The 26312-nt window shown below is 39.2% G+C and overlaps 2 protein-coding genes across 2 annotated transcripts; one reads left to right on the top strand and one right to left on the bottom strand.

Annotated features, from left to right (window-relative positions):
• Positions 1-73: 73 nt before the first annotated feature.
• Positions 74-24381, bottom strand: fancd2 (FA complementation group D2). Its single transcript, XM_017712621.1, has 45 exons — positions 24335-24381; positions 24102-24206; positions 22349-22461; positions 22101-22235; positions 21924-21991; positions 21707-21816; positions 21095-21152; positions 20806-20858; positions 20520-20598; positions 19855-19979; positions 19568-19655; positions 19339-19443; positions 18750-18850; positions 18503-18602; positions 18343-18378; positions 18092-18238; positions 17348-17482; positions 16979-17110; positions 16266-16373; positions 16071-16180; positions 15702-15753; positions 15492-15611; positions 15011-15084; positions 14441-14587; positions 13935-14035; positions 12668-12783; positions 12339-12447; positions 10811-10912; positions 10490-10587; positions 10214-10369; positions 9750-9866; positions 7570-7698; positions 7323-7441; positions 6720-6830; positions 6144-6277; positions 5849-5948; positions 5467-5589; positions 4933-5026; positions 3877-3948; positions 3676-3714; positions 3484-3558; positions 3253-3327; positions 2723-2869; positions 805-894; positions 74-646 (listed from the first exon to the last, which is right to left on the bottom strand). Exons 3-45 carry the CDS (start codon positions 22416-22418, stop codon positions 572-574), a joined length of 4335 nt encoding a protein of 1444 aa, XP_017568110.1. The 5' UTR covers positions 22419-22461; positions 24102-24206; positions 24335-24381; the 3' UTR covers positions 74-571.
• A 102-nt stretch (positions 24382-24483) lies between these two features.
• gpx1b (glutathione peroxidase 1b) lies at positions 24484-25974 on the top strand. The gene is made up of 2 exons (XM_017712622.2): positions 24484-24807; positions 25406-25974. Exons 1-2 carry the CDS (start codon positions 24586-24588, stop codon positions 25754-25756), a joined length of 573 nt encoding a protein of 190 aa, XP_017568111.1. The 5' UTR covers positions 24484-24585; the 3' UTR covers positions 25757-25974.
• Positions 25975-26312: the final 338 nt, after the last annotated feature.

Genomic DNA, 26312 nt, shown 5'->3' with positions numbered 1-26312 from the left:
AGAAATACATTTATATCAGAATGAGAGAAAAGGAGTTGGAACATATTTTGATATTTATATTTCACTTGTGGATTTTATTATTTTATTTGAAACAATCATTTTAACTTACATCTATGACAAAGTCTTTGTAGCTTGACAAAGTATTTTATTTATTTATTTTAAAAATATGTGACCTACTTTTGTATTTTACTGTGCACACCTCTGGCATGTCGTCACTGTGCTAAATGATTACAGTAATTACACAGAACAAAAAAAAAAACATTCCGATTTGGGAATTTGATTTATAAAGTCTTAATATAAAGTGATGAAATAGATATTTCAAGTACAAAGACTAAACAACAATGTTACATATAACTTCTCAAACACAAAAGACACTGCGTTCCTCTCACCAGTGTTTCAGCATTGCTGACCATGTTTATGTTTTAATTAAATGTCTTGCAATCTTGTACTAATAGAAGCAGTTTACCAAGCTGAAAATAATGATAATGGGAGAGTATTCCAAGTTCTGTGAATGTGCTTGTACTGACTGGTCGTAAAGAAAAAGATAAAACAGTTGCAATTCCCTGCTCAATCAGTTTGACTCCTCTGAGTCCGTCTCTTCCTCTTCATCATGGTGGCCATTTTCCTTTACCTCAGCGTCACTTTCCTGTGTAAAATACAGGAGAGAAAAATAAAACACAAACAACCGTGACACAAACAAATTTCCCACAACATATTCAGTCACGGAGTAGCACGATAAGCTCTGTATAAAATAAATCATCAAGCTTTTCTTTTTAGCTTCTAGATATAACAGCTAGGTAGTACCTCCTCCTCATTCTGCCCCTCTGGCAGCTGAGAAGACTCTTCATCCTCTTCTTCACTTTCCTGTGATCGTTGTGAAAGAATCTCTTCACCCTAAAAAATTAAATATAATCAATTTTTGCAAAAATATGTAATACTCTAAAGACCACCACACATCCAATATGCTATGCACTGGGTCCTGACCACTGAAAAACAGAGTAAAAGGGGGCTAACAATGTATGCAGAGAAACAGATGGACTGCAGTCTGTAATTGTAGAACTATAAAGTGCAGCTATATAGTAAGCGGAGCTGATAAAATGGACAATGAGCGCAGAAACAAGGAGGTGGTCATAATGTTATGCCTGATCAGTGTATCTTGCTGAAATGTTTAAATTGGAGCAGTTTTATTTCAACAGTAGACAACACTTTACACAAAATTCTCTGGTTTGTATTTGGTTATTTTTGTTGATTTTTGTTAGGAAAAACCAGGAATAATTGACTTTGCACTTAGTACGTTTTTTGTTGGATATCACACCTTGGGGTGTAAGTTTGATTGTTGTTACACTTTTTGGTGATATTTTTGTATATTTGCAGCTTTTCAATTGTATGATTCTTTCTGGCACACGATTAAATGCAGTGTCTTGTTCACATTGTCAGTTGGGTTTGTTTGGTGTGTCAGGTGGAGATTCACAAACATTCTGACAATCATGCTTTGAAAGTAGCTAAAAGGTAGCCACTACTCTTTCTGGAAAAGTAGCAAAATTTTATATGCTACAAATTTTGATAAATTAGCTACAAAGCAGCAAACTACAAATATTTCAGTAGCTATCCCTGTGAAATTTGCACAGATTGGTCTTTCAGACAAACAAATATTAATGTAGTACCTCAGCTGACATTTCTATCCTAGAATATTTTTTCATCTAATATTGTTCAGCTCAAAAACAAGATTTTTTTGTTAAAGCAAAAACGAACCAGTTTATTGATGAATGATTTGCCAGTAACATTTTTCTCAATTGCTAACACAAAACCAGATTCTCTAAACACAAATCCCCAAACCTTTTCATCCATTACCAAAGGTTGGGCAATAATCTGCTGATACACACAAACTGCAGAACTCAAACTTTAGTAAACAGTTTATTATGAAGCAGTTATCCTTGTGCTGTCATGAAGAAAGCTCTGTCATTCAAGTCATAAAACTCCTCTCACTACAATGAAACACAGAAAAAACAGATGCCCAGGTCTCTAGGCCTTAGACCTTAGGTCTCAATGGGGTCTTCTCTATAAATGAATGAATGGATGAATAAATAAATAACATATGGCTATCATAATTCATACTCTAAAAGCTTAACTGTTAACACAGTTCTAAAGCTGCAATATAATAATGAGAGAACTATACGCAGTTTGAATGCATAAAAAGGGACTCTCTGCGGGCTATGGGCTATGCAGGAATAGAAAATATTTGAACATTTAGTAAAAACCCAAATATATTTCATTTTGATGCTGGTAGACCTTTTTCTTCACAGGATCAGGGAATGACACCGTAGACACAGTCTCACACTGTCTGGTTAGGGTAGATATTGCATTTGATGTAGATTAAGATCTTTGACCTACCGCAGCCCACAGATAGAATTCTGAGGCACGATAACTCCATACTAATTATTGATTCTCCATAAATATGTTATTTACAAGAATAACTATACTTTTATTTTTATTCCTTCAGTTTTAATTGCTTGCACTAGTATTTTAATTCTCCACCTAGCACGATTAACATAGAATTTCCCACCCAACTTCCATACACCACTAGACTAAATATTACCCTGAACAGCTGGTTACTGCAAGATACTGCACTAGATATTACTTACAACTACCAGCTATTTCAACAACCTGCGTAAACTGGACTTTAAAAGACATTGTGAAAAGCTGAATTTGTCCCATTACTCACTTTCAGATCCCTGTTCTTCAGATTGCCCAGCCAGAAGGCTTCCTGGCACTGGTTAAGAGTGAGCATGGCCTTCACACGATATACAAACTGCTCCAAGCTCTTCTTCAGTGCTGGCACATGGTTAGTGAGTGCTGTGTCTTGCTGGATCTGAAAACAGGGAGGCAATATTACACAAACTCCAAGAAACAAGAGGTTATCCTAGAGCCAGAATGATGAGAGTTAAACAGAACTTTACTAATACAACTTTACTAACACCACTCTGTGACCTTGTTTAAAATGTTTAAAGTACATGTGCAGTGTCCTGTCTTTGTACTCTTTATATTATTATATGCATATTATGTGTATGACAAAGATTTATAAGATCTCACTGCGCTGTCTGTTACTGAAACGAATACAGCCTGCTGAACATTGGAAACAACTAATCTGATTGTCTGTAATCCTTTGTTGTGAACTGGAAAAATCTGCATCTGTGATTAAGGATCACGCATATTCCAAGGTACACTTCCAAGCACAGGCATACTGCTGGTTACCTTCGAGTGGCCACACATGTGATGGAGCTGCCTGGTGCTGAGCTGGAAAGTCTTCAGTAAACTCTGAACATCCTCCTGAGAAACACAGACCCAGCAGAAGTGCAAGTGTTATGATGCATGGTATTACATGGTATTATATATCACATGGTATTAAAGTGGTTGAAATTATTTATAGTTGACCAACTGACATAAAAGAGGACAGAAGGCAAAAGCTGAATGAAGCAGAGGTACCTTGTGTTTTTTAAAGCTGTAGTCAAGCAGAGGCATTCCCAGTTTAAGGAAGGACTCCAGAAAGAGCCGGCCATACTGGAAAAAGAAAGCAAACATAGGACACAATGACATTTAATTTTTCTACCTTGTCGGTATCATACTGCAGAATACAAAAGAAATGTAGATTTATTTATTATTATTTAAACTGCTCACCTTTAAGCACACATTAAGCACAAGTCTGCTATCAAACACCTAGAGAAAAAATCAAAGCAGTTAATTTGTATGCATATGAAGATACTATACACTCACTAGAAAATGGGTTGGAAGGCTATTAAATAAGTATGCAAATTAGGGTAGAATAAAAGCATGATTCCAGAACGTTTGGAGAAATAGGGCAGAGTTGTGGGCCTCTACCTTGACAAGGTTAATAAGGATGTGGAAGTCCCGCACAGCTAAGCTCCATGTTAGAAGCTTCTCACTCTGAACCTGAAAATTAGAAAGAGAAAAATCATACATTTCAGTCAGTGTATGTATTATTAGACAAACATTAACACATTATCAGGGACACAAACACATGTACGTTTGTACACACACACACACACACACACACACACACACACACACACACACACACTATATATATATATATATATATATATATATATATATATATATATATATATATATATATATATATATATATATATATATATATATACATACACACACATACATATATATACACATTATATATACATATATATTATACACACACACACACACACACACACACACACACACACACCTCAAAAAAAAAAATAAAGGGAACACTTAAACAACACAATATAAATCCAAGTAAATCAAACTTCTGTGAAATCTAACTGTCCACTTAGGAAGCAACACAGATGATAGGGTTTGGCTCCAACAGCATGAATCTAGGGAGCCAACCTGCACTGTGTCAAAAGTCCAGGCTGGAGGAAGTGGCGTAATGATGTGAGGAATGTTTTCAGTTCAAATGTTCAACGTTCTTTGCTGGCCTTCCCAATTACTAGATCTGAATCCAACAGAGTACTTTTGGGATGTCAGTGGAATGGGAGATTCACAGGTTCTACAAAAGTGGAAAAGTGTCCTGTGGTCTGACGAGTCCACATTTCAAAATGTTTTTGGAATTCATGGACGTCTGGCCTAGAGGACACAAGAGGAAAAGGACTGCCTGGATTGTTATCGGCGCAAAGTTCAAAAGCCAGCATCTCTGATGGTATGGGGGTGTGTTAGTGCCGATGGCATGGGTAACTTGCACAACTGTGAAGGCACCATTAATGCTGACAGAAATCAGGCTGTTTTGAGAGTGAAGGGAGGCCCTACCCAGCATTAGCATCTTGTTACTAATAAAGTGCTCAGTGAGTTTATACACACACACACACACACACACACACACACACACACACACACACGTCTACATCTACAGACCTCTCTGCTGTCTGTCTGTTTTCCAGGGGGCAGCTTTCGCACACTCTTTTCCAGCTTTGTCATCATAACCTTATAATACACCAGGAAGGTTTGCCTGGAAAGTTAAGAAGATACTTTCAATTTAGATTTTTCTCTGTTCTGTACACAATTTTTTTTCTACGGAACAAGCTGAGATTGAGCTTTTTATATATATATATATATATATATATATATGTATATATATATATATATATATATATATATATATATATATATATATATATATATATATATATACACACACATCTATGAACCAAATACCACTGTAAGATGCAGTAGCTTCATCACCAAGTTAGTCACAAATAATGAGATACACCTAGACAGATAATTTTAGGCTTAGGTCTTAAAAGGTTATGAAATAATTTATGAAGCCATTTTTTGTTTGAAGTTTCCTGTACAATAAGACAGTGTTTCTCAGCTCTAATTCTGGGGCCCACTGTCATAAACCCCTGCACCAAAATGTTGTGAGAGAAAGATTGTGAGAATATGCAGCACCTGCTCAGTGTGGGCCAGCTACGAGAGCTGGCATCTTTAGCTGCATTCATCAGCTCAGGGATCCCCTCTCCTGCTATCTCCTCTACTGCTTTCAGCACATCATCAGCATGGTCTAGATAAATACTACAGGGAGAGGGAGAGATAAAGAGATGGATGGATGGACGGACAGATAGACAAGACAGACAAGACAGATAGACAGACAAGACAGACAAGACAGATAGACAGACAAGACAGATAGACAGACAAGACAGACAGACAGATAGACAGACAGACAGATAGACAGACAGACAGACAGATAGATAGAGAATGCATCCATAACTAAAGAGAGAAATTGTAGCATCTGGGCCTATACTGAAAAATGATGCAGTAATGAGGAAGCAACCTGAGGAGATTGTGGAGTGCATCATTGTGTTTGTTTCCACGTTCCTTTGCTCCACCCACGGTCACCCACTCCTGACACAAAAAATGCCTTGCCAGGGATGCTGGCAGAAAAAAAAAAAAAAAAGTTATATACTGTTAGCGGAGCTGTCATGAATGTCTTAGTTGAGAGTACTTTCTCTTTTAAATACATTGTAAAAATTAATTCAAAAGGCAACTACTGTTTCTCCACCTAAACCACACTGAAAGTCTGATTCATATGAGCAAGAGATAAAGCATGTGCTTGCAGACTGACTGACCGGTGTGCTCTCTGTAGAAGCTGTGGTTAGATGTTCCATAGTGACTGAGTACAGTGAGGAGCCGAGTCAGGCACAGAGCAGTGTTTAGGCTGGGCACTGTACTGCGGAAATTCAGCAGGTACTCAAAACTTTGCCTAAATAAAACACACACACATACACACACACACACACACACACACTCCATGCTGTGAATGATTTAACCAACTGCTTAATTAAAAACCTTTTAGTTAATTATTTGAAGACAACTAATTTTTAATTTAAACAAAATAATACAAGGAATGTATTACTGCAAGTAACATCATGGTTGTGAAAGCTGAAGTTGAGTTCAAATCTTAAATAACAAAGAGAAGAACATCTCTCATCCAATCAGACTGCTACTAACTGTATAAGTAACTAATGTATAAATTGATATAACAACACCATATCTGCTATTTGGAGGTATAACTGCAGATCTACTTTTATATCTGGCTAAGCAAATAGCTTTTCAAAAGCAACAGCAAAGATGAGCAGCATATTCTGCCCTCTTGTCCTCTACTGCCCTCTACAAGCAGGTTAAAGTATGTGTTTAATTCTCACCTAATAAGCTGCTCCAGGGTTTGATCTGTCCCTTCCTCCTTTAGTCGGCTGGCTAGCACTTTCAGAGCACTCTTTAACAGAACCCGCTGTTCCGGCTGGGAGAATCCCGACCTGAAAACACACTCCACAACATCATGAAATGGCACACTCTGCACATGCACAACACTAACTTCAGACAAAGACAGCTCAACAAACACCCATGAGGCTATACTTTAGATCTAACAAAAAGAGTCATTCTTAAAACCTTTTAAGCTTTGGGAAGGTTTTACAGGAGATGAAGTCTAGAAAATGTCACTAGATAATTCCTACTGAGTGTGACTCAGTCCTAGGACAGGGGTAATGTGCATGACATGGGTAAACTCATTACGATTCTGAAATCAACTTTATATAAAATTTACTTCATTTTTCCCTTTCCCTCAGTTAGTAATGGGTCAGAATCTTTGAATATTTGAAGCCATGAAAGTATGAAAAAAAGGTTAACCAGGTTTTCTGGTATGCAAGTTAGCTTCTCTCCATCATATTATATTTTCATACTAAGGAAATGAAATGTTTGAACAATACACATCACTAGATGTGGGGAGGGTCGAAAAACTCAAAACCCACCAGCTGAAGGTTGTGTGCAGGACCTGCAAGAGGAGCTGATAGGCTGAGCTCATGAGCTGCTGCTCTTTCACATCCACCCCTAGAGCATCCACCACACCCTGCTTCTCAGTCAAGAAGGTCTGTGTGGGAGCACACACAAACTCCTCAAGATACTAATAAGATCTAAGATTAACAGAGACCAACCAAAGCAGATATTATAAATTGCAGTTACAGGTATATACGGATTAACATTAACATGAAGGTAAACCTGAAAGTGGTTGTGGCAGTTCTCCAGGTGTGTGCAAAGCGTTGGTAGCAGCTGAATGCAGTACGCTGCCACGTCTTTGGAGCTCTTCTGCCGCAGGTGAGAAAAGCCCACTGTCTTGTCTGCCTTCACCTATACAGCAGTCAATATCCACAACACATAAAGGAACCACTGAATTTGGGCACACATGCAAACTTGGAATTTTAAAGATCTTTGTGTGTGTAGTGAGCAAAAATCAGAGACCACCATTCAACAGCCATTAATTACAAGTTATTCATTTTTCAGCACCAGAAAAAGCAGAACGCATATATTTAATTGAAAACACACAAAAGCCTCAACAACTAAATTAAATATGACATTTTTTAGTATTTAATGGGTTTAGCCATTGTCTTTGCAGCTTCCATTCTTTTATTGCACTCTTATTAGAAGAGATCATTTTCTGCACGTTCAAAGTTCATTTGTTGAATTTTCTGTTTCTTATGAGTCTCAAACTGAGGTCTGGGCTTTGGAGTGGAAATCTTTCAAAATTTTGAAAACTCCAGCACCTTCTTGCATTGAATTGTCTTCTCACAGTGGAAGGATGGATTGAAACACCTGTGGATTTTTTTTAGAGCTAAAGCAAGAGTGGAACTCAATTTTCTGTTCTCTCAAAGACTTTTTATCTGACAGTGACAGTGTGGTGGTCTACTAGGTTTTGCACAGCTGTTGGAGTCAAATTTTCTCTACATTGTTTAACACATTGTTTCAAGGTGCAATTTTAGAAACTCCTGTGTTGTTGTTTTTTTACCCCTATTATTATTATTATTATTATTATTATTATTATTATTATTACACACACACACACACACACACACACACACACACTGCTCAAAAAATAAAGGAAACACTGAAATAACACATCCTAGATGTGAATGAATGAAATATTCTCATTGAATACTTTGTTCTGTACAAAGTTGAATGTTGAATGTGCTGACAACAAAATCACATAAAAATAATCAATGGAAATCAAATTTATTAATCAATGGAGGCCTGGATTTGGAGTCACACACAAAATTAAAGTGGAAAAACACACTACAGGCTGATCCAACTTTGATGTAATGTCCTTAAAACAAGTCAAAATGAGGCTCCGTATTGTGTGTGGCCTCCATGTGCCTGTATGACCTCCCTACAAGGTGGCGGATGGTCCCCTGAGGGATCTCCTCCCAGACCTGGACTAAAGCATCCGCCAACTCCTGGACAGTCTGTGGTGCAACGTCGCGTTGGTGGATGGAGCGAGACATGATGTCCCAGATGGATTCAGGTCTGTGAAGAGCACAGGGCGCCAGTGCCGAATTTGCCAATCCTGGTGTTCTCTGGCAAATACCAAGCGTCCTGCACGGTGTTGGGCTGTGAGCACAACCCCCATCTGTGGACGTCGGGCCCTCATACCATCCTCATGGAGTCGGTTTCTAACCGTTTGTGCAGACACATGCACATTTGTGGCCTGCTGGAGGTCATTTTGCAGGGCTCTGGCAGTGCTCCTCCTGTTCCTCCTTGCACAAAGGCGGAGGTAGCGGTCCCGCTGCTGGGTTGTTGCCCTCCTACGGCCTCCTCCACGTCTCCTGGTGTACTGGCCTGTCTCCTGGTAGCGCCTCCAGCTTCTGGACACTACGCTGACAGACACAGCAAACCTTCTTGCCACAGCTCGCAATGATGTGCCATCCTGGATGAGCTGCACTACCTGAGCCACTTGTGTGGGTTGTAGAGTCCGTCTCATGTTACCACGAGTGTGAAAGCACCACCACCATTCAAAAGTGACCAAAACATCAGCCAGAAAGCAGAAGGGTACTGAGAAGTGGTCTGTGGTCCCCACCTGCAGAACCACTCCTTTATTGAGTGTGTCTTGCTAATTGCCAATAATTTCCACCTGTTGTCTATTCCATTTGCACAACAGCATGTGAAATTGCTTGTCAATCAGTGTTGCTTCCTAAGTGGACAGTTTGATTTCACAGAAGTTTGATTTACTTGGAGTTATATTGTGTTGTTTAAGTGTTCCCTTTATTTTGAGCAGTGTATATATATAATTTTTCCTTGGAAATGGAGAAACTCACTTATTAATATCTCATGTTTAAACTGAAAATTAAATAAATTAAGGGTGGTCTCTTGACTTTTGCACCGTACTGTATGTGTGCGCATTTTCATACTTTCAGAAATGGGGCTTTTTTGGCTGGAGCCGCAGTCAAACTGAAGTCCAGTTTGCGGCACATGTCCTCCAGCAGAAACACCAGCTCAGATGGACCCAACTGCACTTCCTCTCTCACCTACACAAAACAGCAGGCCACATACTTTCTTTTTCACAGTACTTTTTATTACTCTTTAATCTTCATCGTATACTCTTTAATTAGAACATGCATTCCTAACCCCAGTCCTGGGGACAGCATACAAAACTCTTTTTGTCCTTTTTCTGCTGCTAGCATCCCTGATTCAAATCAATAACTAATTAAAAAGCTACCGATGTCCTGGTCGGGTGTATTAAGAGTAGAGATAATAAGACTGACTTTAGAAACCACAGAGTTATAATATTATAAACTCACTGTAAAGATGTGCTAGCATATATTCATGTCTTAGCAGAAATGAATAGAAAAGACTGGATGAAAGCTAAACTGACCTTGCTATGGAGCTCTGTATCCAGTATTGATCGAGAAAGGAGACCACACTGCAGCACATTCATAACCTCAACGTCCAGTTCCCTGAAGAAAGGCCAGTATAAAGACAGACTGACCCCTACTTTGACCTCCTTCTCCTTCTCCTTCTCTGAATGGTCCTGCCACAAATGTCAATACAGTTGCCAAAATTCAATGAGAATATTACAAACACCCTGATGTCATTTGATTATAGCACGCAGAAATACATTTATGATAGGTAATTAATGAACTGCTCATACCTGTAGAGACTCATCCACCTCTGTAGCCTCCTCCAGCTGAGTGCTGTCTGCTGAAGAATTTTTACTGGCCGAGGCTTTCCTCTTTTTCCCAGTCGGCTCTGCAAAAAGACCAGGTAGTTTTACTTTAGTTCTCTATAGTCTTGTAGAATATCAAACCTTTCCTATATTTTCACTGTTCTGCCTTGAGAAAAATGGGAATAAGGATGTTTACATTTCAATAAAGGTAACATGCTATAAAGCTCTAAGCTTGCTGGCTTGCCTGAGACTGTAGGAAATGAAAATCTCCACCAGCGGCTTCTTGGATGCATCTTATACCTTTACCTTTCTTTGCTTTCTTTGCAGAAGCAGTAGAGGAGATGGGGAACAAAACCTCTGCACTCTCACAATCAAAGTTGGCCAAAGGAGGAGTGTACCCAGGGCTGGCTGAAACACACATACTCAAGCCATTAAGATTTACTAGCCGATTCAGAATGAATTTGAACTGCATGGTATCACAATATTGCTATATATTGCAAATGAGAAACAATACACCTTACAGCATATTAAAAATACACTGGTGAAATCTTCATGTGTCATGGTTAATGACTGCATCGCATTCACTCATGTGAATACTGTGATTTATCAAAATCACCCAAAAAAAAACCCACCTGAAATGTCTCAAATTTGGTGAGGATTAGGGATGCATCAATACAGAACTTTTGATCAATACCGATATTCGATACTGTCCATGCACATACACTATATTGCCAAAAGTATTCACTTACCCATCCAAATCATGTGTAGGCATGATTTTGATGGGTACCTAGGCATGCAGACTGCTTCTACAAACATTTGTGGGTCACTCTCAGGAGCTCAGTGAATTCCAGCATGGCCACCTGTACAAGACCAGTTGTGAAATTTCCTCACTACTAAATATTCCACAGTCAACTGTCAGTAGTATTATAACAAAGTTCAGCCACAAACTGGTAGGCCGTGTAAAATGACAGAGTGGTCAGCAGATGCTGAGACACATAGCATGCAGAGGTCGCCAACTTTCTGCAGAGTCAATCGCTACAGACCTCCAAGCTTCATGTGGCCTTCAGATTAGCTCAAGAACAGTGCACAGCTGCATCCAAGCCTTACGTCACCAAACATAATGCTAAGTGGTGTAAAGCACTGCCATTGGACTCTAGAGCAGTGGAGACGTGTTCTCTGGAGTGAATAATCATGCTTTTCAATTTGGCAATCCGATGGATGAGTCTGGGTTTGGCGGTTTTCAGGAGAATGGTACTTGTCTGGCTGCATTGTGCCAAGTGCAAAGTTTGGTGGAGGGGGGACTATGGTGTGGGGTTGTTTTTCAGGAGTTGGGCTCGGCCCCATAGTTCCAGTGACAGGAACTCTTAATGCTTCAGCTATGGTAAACGCTATGGATTAAGTATGGGGTGTCACTCAAGTTCATATGCATGTAAAGGCAGACAAGAAAAACTTTTGGCATACAGTGTATTTGCAGATGCCGATACACAAAAGCTTATTAAATGTAGAAATGGGAAATTCTGCCTGGACTAGCAACTTAAACATTCAGCTGTTCTAAGGTAAAGTAAATAAAATATTGGTCAAATCTAACCATGAGCCCAAGTAAATATAAAGGCTATTTACTATACATGTTAAGACAGGGACTTTGTATCCATTTGTCACTGACGCCTGTCCATATTTATGTTCCATTTCTTAACACACCTGAGACACATAATCAGCACACTGCTTTCTCCAGCCCTTGACTACCTGGCTGATGTGTTTTTGGAGCGGGAACAGAATGATACATGCAGAATGACCAGGGGTCTCTAAAAACTTTAAACTCTTATATTTAGAATACCTGCCAAGCATGTCTCCAGTAGTGTCTGAAGGTAGGTGATGTTCTGAAGACGGGTTACAACCTTCATCTTCATCTCAGGGTCGGTCTGTTTGCAAAATGCATTCACCACCTAGTCATATGGAGACACACACACACACACACACACACACACACACACACCATCCATTTTCAAATTAACATAATAATTAGTCTTTAATTCGCTATAAAGTGCATGTTTGTTTATTTATTTTTTACAAACACTCAAGACAAATTTGACACAAGCAAGGAAAAGGGTATCATATGCAATAAATAATCCCTTCTGTGTACTTCAATCATGCAAATGCATTTACCTCTCTGAACCAGTTGATGGTGTAGAAGAGCAAAGAACAAAAAAACTCTCGCTCTGCTTTAGACAGACTCTCCACCCTCTCCACCACTTCCATGTCTGTCAGAATCAGCGGGCAGCCTGACAACATGGAAACAAACACACACACAAATCTAAAAATGTACAAAATAAAGTATAGTATACAAGGACAGCTTTTTGCAGTCTTATATTATCAACTGTGCAGACAGCCAAACAGGTTTTAATGAAGTATTTTAAGCGATCATTTGCATAGGAAAAACAGATTAAATTAGAATAAATACAATAAGTTGACGATTTTACATACATCAATACGTTTGTTTAACCTTATCCAGTCTTCTTTTGTAGAAGCCCAGTATTACTTATAGTTACCATTCAATACCTGTTAAAACTAATCAAAGCTCATTTATGTTGAATCAAGGGTGCTTATTTGCTTATTTTCTGATAATATATGGTGTTTTTACAAGTGAAAAATGTGCATGTATATATGATAAACCATATATACGAGATTTGTAAGATCTCAGTTAATGTAGGTAGTCATTAATTTTAAACAACACTTCTTGCAGTTTTACCTAACTAGAAAAGAGCATTTAAAAAGAACTGTTAAATTAAAAGATTTTGTTGCCACTGAAGATCAGCACTGCTATGGTGAATAACAGGGCATATTAAAGCACTCCCTGCTCAAGTATTTGTACAAGAATGTTCTGGTATGATGCCCTTTTCCTGAGAATCTGGGAGCAGATTCCATGTCTACTTCCTCCTTTCATACAAAGGCCTTTGTGTTCAGGCAGACAGTCTCAGCCTTTCAGATGACCAGACTAGAGCTACAGCTCAGGTGTCAGAGCTGGGAAAAAGTCTGCCGTAACCTTAAATGATGATGCTGTTTTGCTCTTTCAAGTCAAAATGAAACAACTAAGTGACTTCCTCAGAGCAAAAAGTATATTTGAGGCAGTTCATCCTAAAACACACACACACACACACACACACACACACACACACACACACACACACACTTTCTAAGCCACTTCTCCCTCGCGGGTATCCTAAAACATTTCTTGTGAATAAAGTACTGAATGGACTGAAATGCAATAGTCATGTTTTTTTGATGCTGGAATACACTATTAGAATCTACTTGTTTGTTTAGCTTTCTCTTTAAGATGACCCTTTCTATTATGAATCAAAGCAACACCGCCATATGGAGCAGTCCTGAATGTGACATATTTTGACTTTTCTAGTGTGTTGGTAGTTTGACTGACCGAGCAGAGCATCAATCTCCTCCAGATCACCATGGTGCTGCTCTTCCTCACAAAGCCTCAGGAGCCGGAAGAACGATGATAGGCACAGAGGTGAAACATGCCTGGAAAGACAGAGAGTGAAAGCAAATAAGTGTTTTGGTCATTTGCATGCTGATTTTTATATGCTTTTTGTTACAAATTAGTGCTGTTAATTATTTGTGCATTTCATTTCATGACATTACAACTGGAAATAAGAGAGAAAAGAAGAGAATCTACTGGCTTTCGTTTTTGTTTCATTCACAATCTAATTTTAATACTGGTTCATTATTTCAAATTTCAAATAACGGTTCATTATTTTATTAAATGAGGATTAATATTTTTCTTTCCCTCTCATAAAAATGACGTTCATATCAATATGCTCATAAATTCACTTCCTTAAGGCAATGCTTTGCTAGTACAGCATTGTCATAATGTCAATATCAGCTTGCTAGTATCAGCCATATCAGCATAAGAATATTGTTTTTGACCTGCCATTCCTCTGGCTGGCAGAGATGCGATTGTCTGGTCTGTGCAGCACATCCTGGGACATCAGGGGCAGCAGATTGACGGCAATTCCTCCTTGACTCTCATCCTCATCCAGATTATACATCACTGATGCGGGGAACGGAAATAAACTACACATGCACGCACACGCACACACCCATACCTACAAATCACTTTGATAACATTTCTCAGGAACGGCAGATAGTCATTAAAGTAATAATAAAACCTTACACTGTTTTTATCTATGTCTTAAACGCTTTGTATTGAAACGTGGCTCAGAAAATTAATAGTTTTATGGGGATAATATACAATAATGTAAAATATATTAGTTTAGTAATCATTTACTTAACTGTGATTTTGACTAGAACATTGTTGTTATTTAATTCAAGGAACAGAGAGTTACTACATTTTTTTGTGAAATATATGTACATAAAAAGTAAAAATGCTTTATAAAAAGTGGAAAATGCTGTATATACAAATACTATACACATAAATTAATAAACAAAGAAATGACTACCATTTGGTGCATAACACATATTGGCTGAGCCACTCACCCTGCTATCTCTGGTCCGAGGTCCACTACAAAATCCTCCTGGAAATCCTCCAACACACTCTTTCCAATCCACACCTGACACAGAACATTGACACTACATTTGTGTTTGTGATCTGAATTTGGTGTAAAGTTATTTTTAAGACTAAAGTCTTGCATTGTGGAAAGAAAAAATATTCTTTACAATTGTCACTGTTTGGCAGAGAAACAAACAGAATGCAAATTACATTTAAATTATATTAGTTTGCTATCATGTAGTTACATTTACACAGAGCAAAAATAATCATTACTTAGACTATTTAGCCAATTTCTAAGGGTTAACACTTCTTATGTATTTATATAACTAATACAATAATTTCGCATTTCGTATTCTTGCTCTAAGAATTTCATGCAGAATGAAGTACTTCACCCAGAGTCTTTTCCACACATAAGTGAATTAAACTGTAAAGGTCCTGAAGCTAAATGGGACCAAAAGAACAACAAACCTGCACCAGTGGGTCCAGTTTGCAGGTCTGCAGCAGGTTGGCCAGCTCATCATAATAAAGAGCAGCAGCCTCAGCTGAGCCCTCGCTGCACGAACGCACCAGCTCCAGCAGGGTCGTCACCTAATCATACACCTCACTCATTAAAAATAATCATGTACACCTAAAATCAACACAATCACACACTTATAGACATACAAACATGCCACCCACCTGTCTGTGTGTTTCTTTGGGCAATCCACCTTCCTGAGAGTCTGCTTTGCTCCTGCATTATCACAGTAAAAAAAACTGTTGTAATTATATTGTCCTTGTTTATTATTACAGATGTATTTAATCATTCAATTGCTGCCTTTTGACCAAACCAAAGCAACAGCAATAGAGCACTAAGCCTTATTATTCAGTAACTACAGGGACTCCAATGCAAACTCCTTGGCTATTTTTTCATAATTGGACTGTGTAACAAAACTGTGAACTTTTAAGGAGTTAATGTGAACTTTGGAATCACTTTTCAGTCAGTGTTTATCAAGTAAATCTGCAAGCAATAAGAAAAAGCAATGTTTGCTCAAAGACTGTAGACCGCACCTTCGTGCCCCCATACTCCCCACCATCATAACAGCACCAATGATGCCAATACGCTTGTACTTAGGCACTGCGCTGGATAACTGCTTTCGGATCACTATGTGCATGTCGTCCTGCAGACAGAGCATAAGAGAGAGAATAAGAAAAAAGCTTAACCAGAAGGGGGGTCATTTTGTGAAATATGTCTATAGCTCTGACCTGAATATGACTGCCATGTTTGTCATGCCCGAAAGCCAGAGAGCTTAGTAGGTGGAAGAGTCTGCGGATCTGCTGAGGATTCAGGTTCTCCATGTAGTCGAGAATACCCTACACATCATGTAACCCAATGCTTTAGTAAAGGAAATCACATAGCAGATATACTGACTAGACAGCAGTCTTCTAGATTTTACACTAGAAAAGCACAATGATTTTGGAAATATATTGGTATTAGAGGAAAACTGCTAATTAGAAAACTCATCATTGCACAGATGTATAAAATTGACTCAATTTTCAAACAGACATATGACGATGTATTTACTGTAATTTGGAAAAGCAGAAGCTTAAGGCAATGTTGGGCTACCATGCTAAAAAGTCTGCATTTTAATCATTTTACTCCATTTGTACGCCTACAGAAACTAATGGTACACCGAAATCTAGCTGTAACTCCAGTTTCACAGCAGTCCATCACCTGAAATTTTTCCTTATGCTGTTCCCTTGCAATGCTTTCTTAAAAGAACCATATATTTCTGAGATTGTATAAAAAGCATGTACTTTTGAATCCATAAATGACCAAAAAAGCAGGATTTGAGAAAAAAAAAAAAAAAAACACTCTCTCTCTTTTGTAAATGTATTATGAGAAGGTCATAATGCTCAATTAGCTTCCACCTGTGATCCACTTGTTATTGCAGAAGATTGTATGGGGCAGTGATTACCTTGACAAAGACTGCATACTGAGACATTTCTGTGGGCTTCTGGGACACCAACTCGCATAGCAGCTCCAGTGCCACATCCACCTCCCCACTCACACCACTGCACACGTGTGTGACCAGAGAGCCCACCACTTCCTATACACACAAACAGTTAAGAAACAAAAAAACAAGCCCCTTATATCTTAAGAGTATTTTAAAGAACAAAGAACAAACAATAGATCACTGTAACTTGTCTGGTATAAAACTATCAAGAATTTTTTAATAAACAAGAACCAAAGAAGCATTTTGTTGGTAGTAATAACTAACAAAACATTCAACTGTCCCCACATCCAGACTGTAAAGCAGTAGTGCTTTGGGACACAAGAGTGTTACCTGCTGACAGTAAGAGTCGAAGGCAGTGAAGGCCTGTTTGTACATGTGTCCACCAAAAGGTACCACACAGCAGTCCGGAGAGCGCAACAGCCCCTGAGCCAATGCCAGGATGGAGGGAAAATAGCCACGCATCACCTACACAACAATACACAAGCAGTTATACTAGATATTTTACACAAAAACAGACACATGCATGGCCACACCACATTAACTACTCAACACGCGACCTTCTCTATAGTTTTGTAGTTTTGTGTATCCATATGTGATTTCATCACACTGCCATACATCACATTTCCTCCAAGAGAACATGGATGAAACAGTTCTGTTTTATCGCTCGTGGGTGTTTGCTTTCAACATTGGACACTGTAACATAGTTATGCCATCATCCTCTTGAAAACTGAAAAAAATATGGAGCTGCATGTTTTTTTTCTTGGGGGGTTACAGCGCATTTTTAATTAATATTGTGATAGGTTCCATCCTTGATCATTAGACTCAACTAATAACAACCAGTTATAAATCAAAAGAATTCGCTAAAATTTGCATCCCAAACAAATACAATTGAGAAAAAGCTGAGATCAATCTACTGACAAGAAGAGGAAGAATAAATATGGAACGTAAATGTTAAAAAAGGATAAATATCAATGCTCCCTCCATCAGGAAGACAAACATTTTGCATTTAAAATGACCCTAAACAGATTGAACATCCCAAAGTAAACAATAAACATTACAGATGTTGAGGCTGACCTGAGCATAGCCCTTGAAGGTTTTATTCAGTAGCGATTCCTGAATGAGGCCAGCACGGACTTTAGCCCTCAGCACTCTCTCTGCCCCACGTCGGCTCTGATTAGCATTTGTGGAGTGGAGGATGAGCAACACCAACACATCAACCACCTAATAAACAATGAGAGAAAAGTCACATGCAGAAATTCAAACAATAAAAACAATGTGGATGGAGAATAAAATTCAATATAGATCAATTTATTTAAAATGTGCACCTTGTGGTCTTCAAGCTCAGTGACATTCTCTATTGCCTGCAGGACAAAAAAAAAACATAACACCTCGTTCAGACTGCATAACTGGGGTGTCAGTTAAAGGGATTTCCACTGTACATTGATCTGCACAGCCAAAGAAGTAAGCTGTGAAGCTTCTGCTCACCTTAAGCCATGCTTCAGAGATGGTCTTCTGAAATCGTACAGCTGACTTTATTACCTCCAGCACCAGAGCTACACTGTCTTTACTGCTGCATGATGGGACACTAGAGGACCGGACAGCAGAGAAAAGATGAAAATGAAAAGAAACAAGTGACACTGACATGCTGCATGCCTTCACAGGCCTAGTAGCCTTGATATTTCTTCAGTCTATGAGTCGAATGAGAGTGACAGAGTGGCAAATGTCCTCTTACGCTGTACTCTTCTTATTCTTCCCTGAACTTTGAGAGGCCTGCAGCATAGAGAACACCACACATTGCTCCAGCTCCAGCTTCTTACGTAAGTCAGACACCACCTACAAACACAAACAGGTACACAAAAATTTTATTCTTCTTGCTGCATTATTTAAAAAAAAAAAAAAAAAAAAAAAAAGCACACAATGCACACAAACTCAAATGCCACATGAATGTAAATTTAATTGAAACAGATCGATCAAACACACAATACATCTTTTCAGTTTGTTAGACATTGTTAAATTTCTACTCCTTCATCAATGGTCATTCTGACCAAAAACCTACTGTCAGTTGGATATATATAGTTCCCTATTATACTGAGTTAGTGTGATGACTCTTTTCAACCCAGTCTTTAGGCATCACCTTAGAACTGAATAGTTCAAATAGTAAAAAGACATTTTCAGACAATTTACAATGACATTTTTAAGGATTCTCATGTTGAAAGACATTTTTAGGTATTTTATTGACATTGTTAATGCAACTTTGTGTTAGTACAGAACTACTGACAGTTTTATTTACAGATTCAGACATGTTATCTGCAAACGCTGACCTCGTTGGCATCTGAGGCAGAGATGGAGTGCAAGATGAACTTCACTACAATAGGAAGATCCTCCAGCTGTACTGCAGAGACAGTGGACATGACTGCTCCACGCACCTGACCGACACACAAACATGCAGGCAGAGAAAGAAAAGTAGGCGTGCACACAATATAAGCTGTTTTATGTCTGAAGTATTTGTTGTAGAAAATGCATGTATGTTTGTGGTAGGGAGGTGGATACCTCAGCTAGTAAAGCTGTGCTGATGTTAAGGCTAGACAGTGCATCCAGGATGGGGACAGTGAGTTGGGTGTTCTCCTGGAGAAGAGCACTGCATAGATGAGAAGGTGGAAAATGTTAGACACAGAGAGTTCACTAAAACCATCATCAGCACCATGAGCTAATTGATTCAAATGACAGTAACAACCAGCCAACAACCTTCTTGAAGACTCAAAGAGAAAAATGTTTAAGAGGCTAGATCTGTTAGAGATTTAGGTTGATTCTGGACTCTTCTAAATCAAAATCATTACTTGAGTTCTCTGGCCATGTCTCCATGCTGCGAGTCCTCCAGTATTTCAGGCAAGCTAGTAATAATGTCCCGCTGGATCTCAATGGGAGCCACAGACACCAGCTGCATCAGCTTATTGGCCAAATCCTACACACCAGACATCAAGCAGACATTAACAAAGCAGCTGAGCTGGCTATAAGTTGAGTGTAAAAACCAACTTTGGAATAAACTTAATCTGGTGTAGACAACACTTAACATGAGTCTGCTATGGCAGGTCTGCAATTACATACATTTTTTGCATTGGAGAAAAATACATTTGCATACTCAAATGGAAATGCACCCAAAATAGATACTAAACAGAATATCAAAACAAATTGACACAAAAGACCTACCCCTCAAACAAATTACTTAAATTACTACTGTCAAAAAATCCATGTGATTTAATACCAAATACCAAACTAGTCAGTGTAATCAGCATAGGAGAATCAATAAGCATGCTTGGTCCAAAATCTGGACTACTAGAATCTAAAGTAAATACTGCTCAGGATTCATATCAAATACAAAAGTACCACTATTGACATTAGTACTGAAATTCTCTGAATGAAACCCAGCCCTAATTGTGGATCTCCTGATGCTGGTTGCATTTATCACTGTAGAAAACAACACAAGAGATGGTAAGCTACATACTTTGAAATCCACAACTCGATCAAGCCACTTCAACTGGTTTATAATGACACGTGGAATATTAAGGCCATCCTCTCCAACTCTGAAACAGCCAAACACAAACAATCACTGATTACTGATCAGATCACATGCTACCCCCACCTATAACACCTCAACTAATAAAAGCAGCCAGACCATGATCTCCTGAATGACTGCATCTAACATATTTGCATACTCAAATTGAAATGCACCCAGAATAGATATTATACAGAAGACCAATTCAACCATTCATGATATGAAAAAGACCTACCCCTCAAACATGAACTCTGGAAGCTTCTCAAACAAAGTGTTTATAACCATCGTCTGCAAAAAGGGAGGAAATATTTTATTAATTCATCAGGGGTGCACAGATACAGAAACTAGGTCAATGCTCAAATATTGGTTGGAAATATTAGTAAAATCTTATAATCTACCCATCAATTACTTTTTTCAATTATCTGATGATATTTGATTCCAGTATATCTTATATATTATACATGACTGGTTAAATTATCTGTGAACATCTGCATGTTGTATATAAAATACAAATAGTTTCTTACCTGAAGCATCTCTACACCCAGAAGCAGACGAACCAGGCTCTCCTGAAATGAGTTTGAACTGAAGTTGCAGGAAAAGACACAAAAAACAAAACCACATAAACATCTAATCCTATGAAAACACATTACCTTCCCATAACATAACATACACTATTAAAAAGCTGATTCTTCAAGGGTTCTTCAGTAAAGAAACTGGTTCCATGCAGAATCATGAACACTCCAAGAAACCTCTGGACAATTAAAGAGCTCTATGCATCATGAAAGGGTTCTTCAGATCAATGGGGAATGTGCTGCAGATGGTTCTATATAGAACATTTTTGAAAAGGGTTCTATATAGCATCAAAAAGGATTATTCTATTGTTACGATGTCAAGCTTGTCACGATAGAACACATAAGTGCTATATAGAACCCTATTCAGCACATTCTCCATAAATCTGAAGAACGCTTTTACAATGCAAAGAACCATTTAATCATGCAAATGGTTCTTTAAGTGTTCATGGTTCCATATAGAACCGTTTTCTTTGCTAAGAAACCTTTGAAGAACTGGCTTTTTAAGTGTGCAAGGCAACATCAATTTTTCTTCAACCACTGGCCCACATCGCCTTCAGACAATACCTGGCATCTCCGTCGCCTGCAGAGCGAGGCACACAGGGAAGCAGGCAGTTTCTTAATTTCTCTGGGTCTTCAATGTGAGTCTCGAAACCAGATATAAACTCCTGAATTATCTGACAGAGCAAGTGGAAATCATAGTTGTCAACACTACATGATCTATTGCATTATACTGTACTGCAGAGAAACAACCGAAAACAAAAACCTGCATTTGTACACTCACACTGGGATATCTGGAATCCTTTCGTAAATGCTGTTGTAGTCTCTTCTGAAACACTACCTGATCCACTGCTATTTCAGCAAAAAGCAGAAAGTCAGAAATTAATGTATGAGACTGAGTCCTTTCAGTGTTTGTGTATGCCATGTGTACCAGAGCCAATGTCTACATCCATGGTCTTACCAATCTCATTAGACATGTTGCCTAATCTCAAGATGACTCCTGATTCTTGAAGCATGTGAACAAAAACAGAATCAGGAACCTGATCAGAAACTGCTGCTTTGCTGGGCATCCCAGTGGACTTCCTTTTCTTGGATTCTGGATAAATATAACAGAACAACATCAGTTAATTCAGTTTCAGAGCTCAGAATGGCTTCGAGTGAAAAGATACACTCATCTACACGTTATATATAACACATAAAATAACTTACTGGGCACATCTAATGAGGCTGGTCCCCCATCCACAGAAACAGACGATGATCGTTTTTTCTTGCGCATCATGCTCCACTAATGTTCTGCTGTTCACACACTTTCCAGCTACCTGCTGGTAGGATAAATTCATTTAAAAACTGGATTAATTTAAATAATTTGGCTATCTACCCATTAACTTACTGTGTATGTATAAACAAACTGTATTGCCAAAAATATTCACTCGTCTGCCTTCACATGCATATGAACTTGAGTGACCCCCCCATTCTTAATCCATAGGGTTTAATATAATGTCAGCCCACCCTTTGCAGCTATAACAGCTTCAACTCTTCTGGGAAGGCTTTCCACAAGGGTTAGAAAAGTGTTTATGGGACTTATTGACCATTCTTCCAGAAGCACATTTGTGAAGTCAGATACTGATGTTGGATGAGAAGACCTGGCTCGCAGTCTCCTCCCTAATTTATCCCAAAGTTGTTCATTCAGGCTGAGGTCAGGACTCTGTGCAGGCCAGTCAAGTTCTTCCACACCAAATTCACGCATCCATGTCTTTATGGACCTTGCTTTGTGCACTGGTGTGCAGTCATGTTGGCACAGGAAGAGACCATCCCCAAACTGTTCCCACAAAGTTGGGAGCATGAAATTGTCCAAAATCTGTTGGTCTGCTGAAGCATTAAGAGCGCCTTTCACTGGAACTAAGGTCCTGAAAAACAACTCCACACCATAATCCCCCCCTCCACCAAACTTTATACTCAGCACAATGCGGTCAGACAAGTACCGTTCTCCTGACAACTGCCAAACCCAGACTCGTCCATCGGATTGCCAGATGGAGAAGCGTGAATCGTCATTTCAGAGAACATGTCTCCACTGCTCTAGAGTCCAGTGGTGGTGCTTTACATCACTGCATTCAACGCTTTGCATTGCGCTTAGTGATGTAAGGCTTGGATGCAGCTGCTTGGCCATGGAAACCCATTCCATGAAGCTCTCTACTCCCATACACTCCCAAACATCCTCCTTGTATCTGCACTCTATGTATCAGATCCACATCCCAAATAGGTACACTTTGTTGACAATTACAGACTGTAGATCATCTGTTTCTCTGCGTATGTTATTAGATCCCTTCTAACTTGTTTTTCAGTGGTCAGGACCCCCACAGGACCACCGCAGATCAGTTACTATTTAGGTCGCAGATCAGTCTCACCACCAAGTAACAAGGAAGTGGTTTTAATGTTATGGCTGATCTGTATACATCGGTCTGAAAAACAGACTGACAAAAACAACAACAAAAACAAACTGAAGTAACACGAACAGCCTGTTTCACTCTAAAGATAAAAGAAAGGTTGGAAATATATATGAACATATTATATAACTAAACATCACTGCGATAACAAAAATGCAGGACACGTTTCCTCTAATGACCAACTCTAAATACTGTGAGGGTCTTCCAGCTAACGTCGCCTCTGCACTTCACATCGAATGAGCGGGCGACTGACCACAGCAAATTAAAAGCTACCCAGGAGCTACTCTGTCACCTCTTTAGTATCGCCGCTATTGTCAAACTACGCTGGCTAGGTTAGTTAACCTAGCTAACTAGTTAGCTGGCTAAGGCTAGGCTTTCTTTCTAACAAATGCGCCGTTGTAAACTAACCAGCATTTAGCCCTTCATATTAAACTCAGACTGACATTCTGAGTTATAAGCACTGACATATTAGCAGCAACTGTAGAGAGTTACATTCAAATAAATGAAAATAAACGTACTTGGCTAGTTCTCCTTGGCTGTTGTACTTTGTTTCGAGCTCCCTCAAGTCCAGGCTTCAGTTTCAAGACAGATTCCCGCGCCAATGTTTCGTAAACTGTAAGGGACTGTGGGACAATTTAACACTTCAAAAACGAACGTAAAAACAAATGTCAAATAATTTCTTTGTATTTGATCCTATACATTTTCCAGTTAAGTGGCGGCGTGAGCGTTAATTCCTTTTATTTGTACATACATGTTGATTTACACGCAGAGTGCTGTTTCTTGTCTCTGTCCACGACAACATTTTCATGACGTTCCCTAAACTTTTGGGGGCGTCACCTGACAGTGGGTGTGGACTGTGGTGAAGTAAACACAGGGATTGGTTGCTTCTCTGCGGTTTTCTCTCCTCCTGCGCGGCGGCTTCCTTCCTTCCATCGGTTTAAGTTCGTAGTTAGTGAGCGTTCGTCGTCTGTTGTGTCCTGGGCGCTCTGCGAGGTCGCTAGCATGGCTAACGTGAAGTCGTTTTACGACATTACGGCGAAGACGCTGACAGGAGAGGAGTTCAAGTTTTCAACTTTACAGGGTAAAGTGGTCCTTATCGAGAATGTCGCATCTCTCTGAGGTACGACCACCAGGGATTACACCCAGATGAACGAGCTCCATGAGCGTTTCTCAGACAAGGGGCTCGTGGTTCTGGGAGTGCCCTGCAATCAGTTTGGACATCAGGTAAAATACTTTTCATCTGTTTCTTTCTCTTCCTTCGTTTTCGAGGTGGTTCGGATTTCTGTGGATGAATAAATGAAACCCCTTCAGTAAAGCACAATTTTTAAGCAATAAAGAGCACTTATGTGTCTTGAATAATTATTGTTGTAAGTTTTTCACTGGAAGCAGTGAAAGAAGACTAATACATTTTGTTTACTTTTGCGTTCACATCTGAAATACATTTTATTTGGTGCCTTGCTAAGCATTTTGTGTCTATAGTGGCTACCGTGCTGTACCATTTGTAATCTGAGCCTTTAGCACATGGACAACAGGCAGGTGCGTCTCCAGTGTCTCCTCAGATGACCGAAGCACATCATTATAGGCAGGTTAGGTGATTTAAACCATGTCAGGCAACCAACTTTGTTATTCAGCTTTATGTCCATTCCCTCTTTTAGGAATGTCTGTTCAGACTGGGTCGTGGGTAACATCAGTGGCTAGAAACTATAAATGTATAGGATGATAGTGGAGCATATAAATGTGCACAATAAGATGCAAGCCTGCAGCTCTGCGCTCAGCCTGTTCTACATATCAGTCTGCATTGTGTTCTTTCTTCTTTTCCCAGGAAAACTGCTCAAACGAAGAGATCCCAATGTCCCTAAAATATGTCCGTCCCGGAAATGGCTTTGAACCTAAATTCCAGCTGTTAGAGAAGGTGGATGTGAATGGGAAAGATGCCCACACCCTGTTTGTCTTCCTCAAGGAGAAGCTGCCTTTCCCCATTGATGAACCCGTGGCCTTGATGAGCAACCCTAAATACATTGTCTGGAGTCCTGTCTGCAGGAATGACATTGCCTGGAACTTCGAGAAGTTCCTCATTGCACCAGACGGGGTCCCGTTCAAACGCTACAGCAGAATATACCTGACCAGCAACATTGAGGGGGACATAAAGAAGCTCCTGAACATTGCTAGCTAAAATGGTATATCTTTGTATGGTTTTTCATCTGTGGTAGTTGGTTGTGCCCTTGTTGGGCCCAGTGTTGCTGTATTGGGACATTTACTGAATGGAGATGCCCTTTTAAATATGATGTGGGGGGTGTCAGATGCCTTGTAAAAGTCCTGACTTAACAGTTGCATAGAGCCCATGTATGGCACAACATGCCTTTTGTTGATCAATAAATGGATGTTCATTGAGTCTTGAGGGTTTTTTTTCCTCACTAGTTAACTACAGTTCTAGCTAGAGTTTCCTGCTTCATACATACTACTGTTGTAGCTCCAAGAAGTACATTGCATATTAATGTAAGTCCCATGGCAACTAGTGTTTGTTGCTTGCTGAGTCATGCACACTTGCAAAGAAACTCATGCTCTGTTGTCCCTCGGCTGCGGCCTAATCCAAAATGTCCCTGTTTACTGTTGACATTTGTTGGCCACGATGCCTTTGGAGAGCTCTTCCAAGACGAACAGCAGAACTGAACTGATATGATGCAGAGTGACTTGAATACCAAGTAGTCTGTCATGTATCAGCAAAGCCT

The sequence above is a fragment of the Pygocentrus nattereri genome, chromosome 26 (genome assembly GCF_015220715.1).
Source record: "Pygocentrus nattereri isolate fPygNat1 chromosome 26, fPygNat1.pri, whole genome shotgun sequence".
Lineage (NCBI taxonomy): Eukaryota > Metazoa > Chordata > Actinopteri > Characiformes > Serrasalmidae > Pygocentrus > Pygocentrus nattereri.
Note: the sequence above shows the minus strand (reverse complement) of the source record. Positions and strands in the feature narration are given on the sequence as shown.